This window comes from Panthera onca, chromosome A2 (genome assembly GCF_046562875.1).
Source record: "Panthera onca isolate mPanOnc1 chromosome A2, mPanOnc1 haplotype 2, whole genome shotgun sequence".
Taxonomy (NCBI): domain Eukaryota; kingdom Metazoa; phylum Chordata; class Mammalia; order Carnivora; family Felidae; genus Panthera; species Panthera onca.
Genome location: NC_138340.1, coordinates 6907408 through 6909282, shown reverse-complemented (window position 1 = coordinate 6909282; position 1875 = coordinate 6907408). Strand labels below are relative to the sequence as shown.

Genomic DNA, 1875 nt, shown 5'->3' with positions numbered 1-1875 from the left:
TTGATCCTTGTGGGAATTAACAATGGATGACCCTCTGGTGTATCAGCTTCAGGTTTTGTTAAAGGAACAGAATCACATGCATACAGACAGCACCTTCTTCTTAATCCTCTCTGTTAGTCTCTGTCTCATCCTAAGACAGTGTCTGTCACTGGTGATGCTCCTCCTGCTGGTCTAGAAAACACACATGTGATTGTGTTGTCACTCCACCTTCTCCATCAGATTCATCGACAACATGGGACCCAGCAACAAAACAGCAGTTTCCGAATTCCTTCTTATGCAAGTGACAGAGGATCCAGAACTGAAGCCCTTTCTCTTTATTCTGTTTCTGTCCATATACCTGGTCACCATCCTGGGAAACCTGCTCATCATCCTGGCCGTCAGCTCGGACTCCCACCTCCACACCCCCATGTACTTCTTCCTCTCCAACCTGTCCTTTACTGACATCTGTTTAAGCACAACCACGATCCCAAAGATGCTGGTGAATATCCAGGCACAGAATCAGAGCATCACTTATGCAGGCTGCCTCACCCAGATCTACTTTGTTCTAGTTTTTGCTAGTTTGGAAAGTTTTCTTCTTGCAGCAATGGCCTGTGATCGCTATGTGGCCATTTGTCACCCACTGAGGTACACAGTCACCATGAACTCCCGCTTCTGTGGCCTGCTGATTCTAGTCTCCTTGTGCATTAACACTGTGGATGCCCTGATGCACAGTCTGATGGTGTTGCAGCTGACCTTCTGCACAGACGTCGAAATCCCTCTCTTCTTCTGTGAAGTTGTTCAGGTCATCAAGCTCGCCTGTTCTGACACCCTCGTCAATAACATCCTGATATATTTTGCAGCTAGCCTATTCGGTGGTATCCCTGTGTGTGGAATCATTTTCTCTTACACTCAAATAGTGTCCTCTGTTTTGAGGATGCCATCCGTGGGCAGAAAGTATAAAGCGTTTTCTACGTGTGGGTCTCACCTGTCAGTTGTGTCTTTGTTCTATGGGACAGGTTTGGGGGTGTACATTAGTTCTGCTTTTACTAACTCTTCCAGAAACACTGCAGTGCTTTCAGTGATGTACACTGTTGTCCCTCAAATGATGAACCCTTTCATCTACAGCCTGAGGAACAGGGATATGAAGGGAGCCTTGAGAAAACTCATGGGTAAGATACCATTGTTTTTTCAGGAGTGTGTTGTTTAATTTCCCTATACTTGTTAGTTGCCATTTTTCCTTCTTATTTCTAGCTTCACACTGTGATGGTCAGAAAAGACACTGTACGATTTCAATATTTTAAATTTATTGAAACTTGCTTTATGGCCTTGATATGATCTATCCTGGAGAAGAATGGGTCTTATACTGTGGTTGGATGGAATGTTTACATATATTGGTTTTGTTTGTTTATACTGTTTTTCAAGTTCTCTCATTGATCTATCCAAGGGCACTAACCTTTGTGGAAAGTGATGTATTGAAGTCTCTAAGTATCATTGTGGAAATGTGTATTTCTTACCTCACATCTGTCATGTTTGCTTCATGTATTTTGAGGCCCTGTTGTTTAGTCTATGTATGTTTATAATTGTTATATCATCTTGATTATTGACCTTTTAATCCCTGTCTCTGTGTATCTATTTATTTTCCATCTTATTTTCTTTGTTAATTTTAATATTTTTGACTTAAAGTCTATTTTTCTTCTCTGATATTAGTTCTTTTTTGGCAATGAATTGGCTGGAGTCTATTTTTCTATTTTTTCATTTAAAACCTATTACTGTTTGTGGATCCATAGTGAGTGTCATAAACAACCTATATTCACATCATGTTTCCTTTTTTTTAAAAAATTTTTATGCTTATTTCTTTATTTTGAGAGAGAGACAGAAAGAATCGGGGGTGGGCCA

The 1875-nt window shown here is 40.6% G+C and overlaps 1 protein-coding gene across 1 annotated transcript; it reads left to right on the top strand.

Annotated features, from left to right (window-relative positions):
* The first annotated feature begins 232 nt into the window (after positions 1–232).
* Positions 233–1186, top strand: LOC132676510 (olfactory receptor 7G1-like). Its single transcript, XM_060628577.2, has one exon. It carries the CDS (start codon positions 233–235, stop codon positions 1184–1186), a length of 954 nt encoding a protein of 317 aa, XP_060484560.2.
* The last annotated feature ends 689 nt before the right edge of the window (positions 1187–1875 follow it).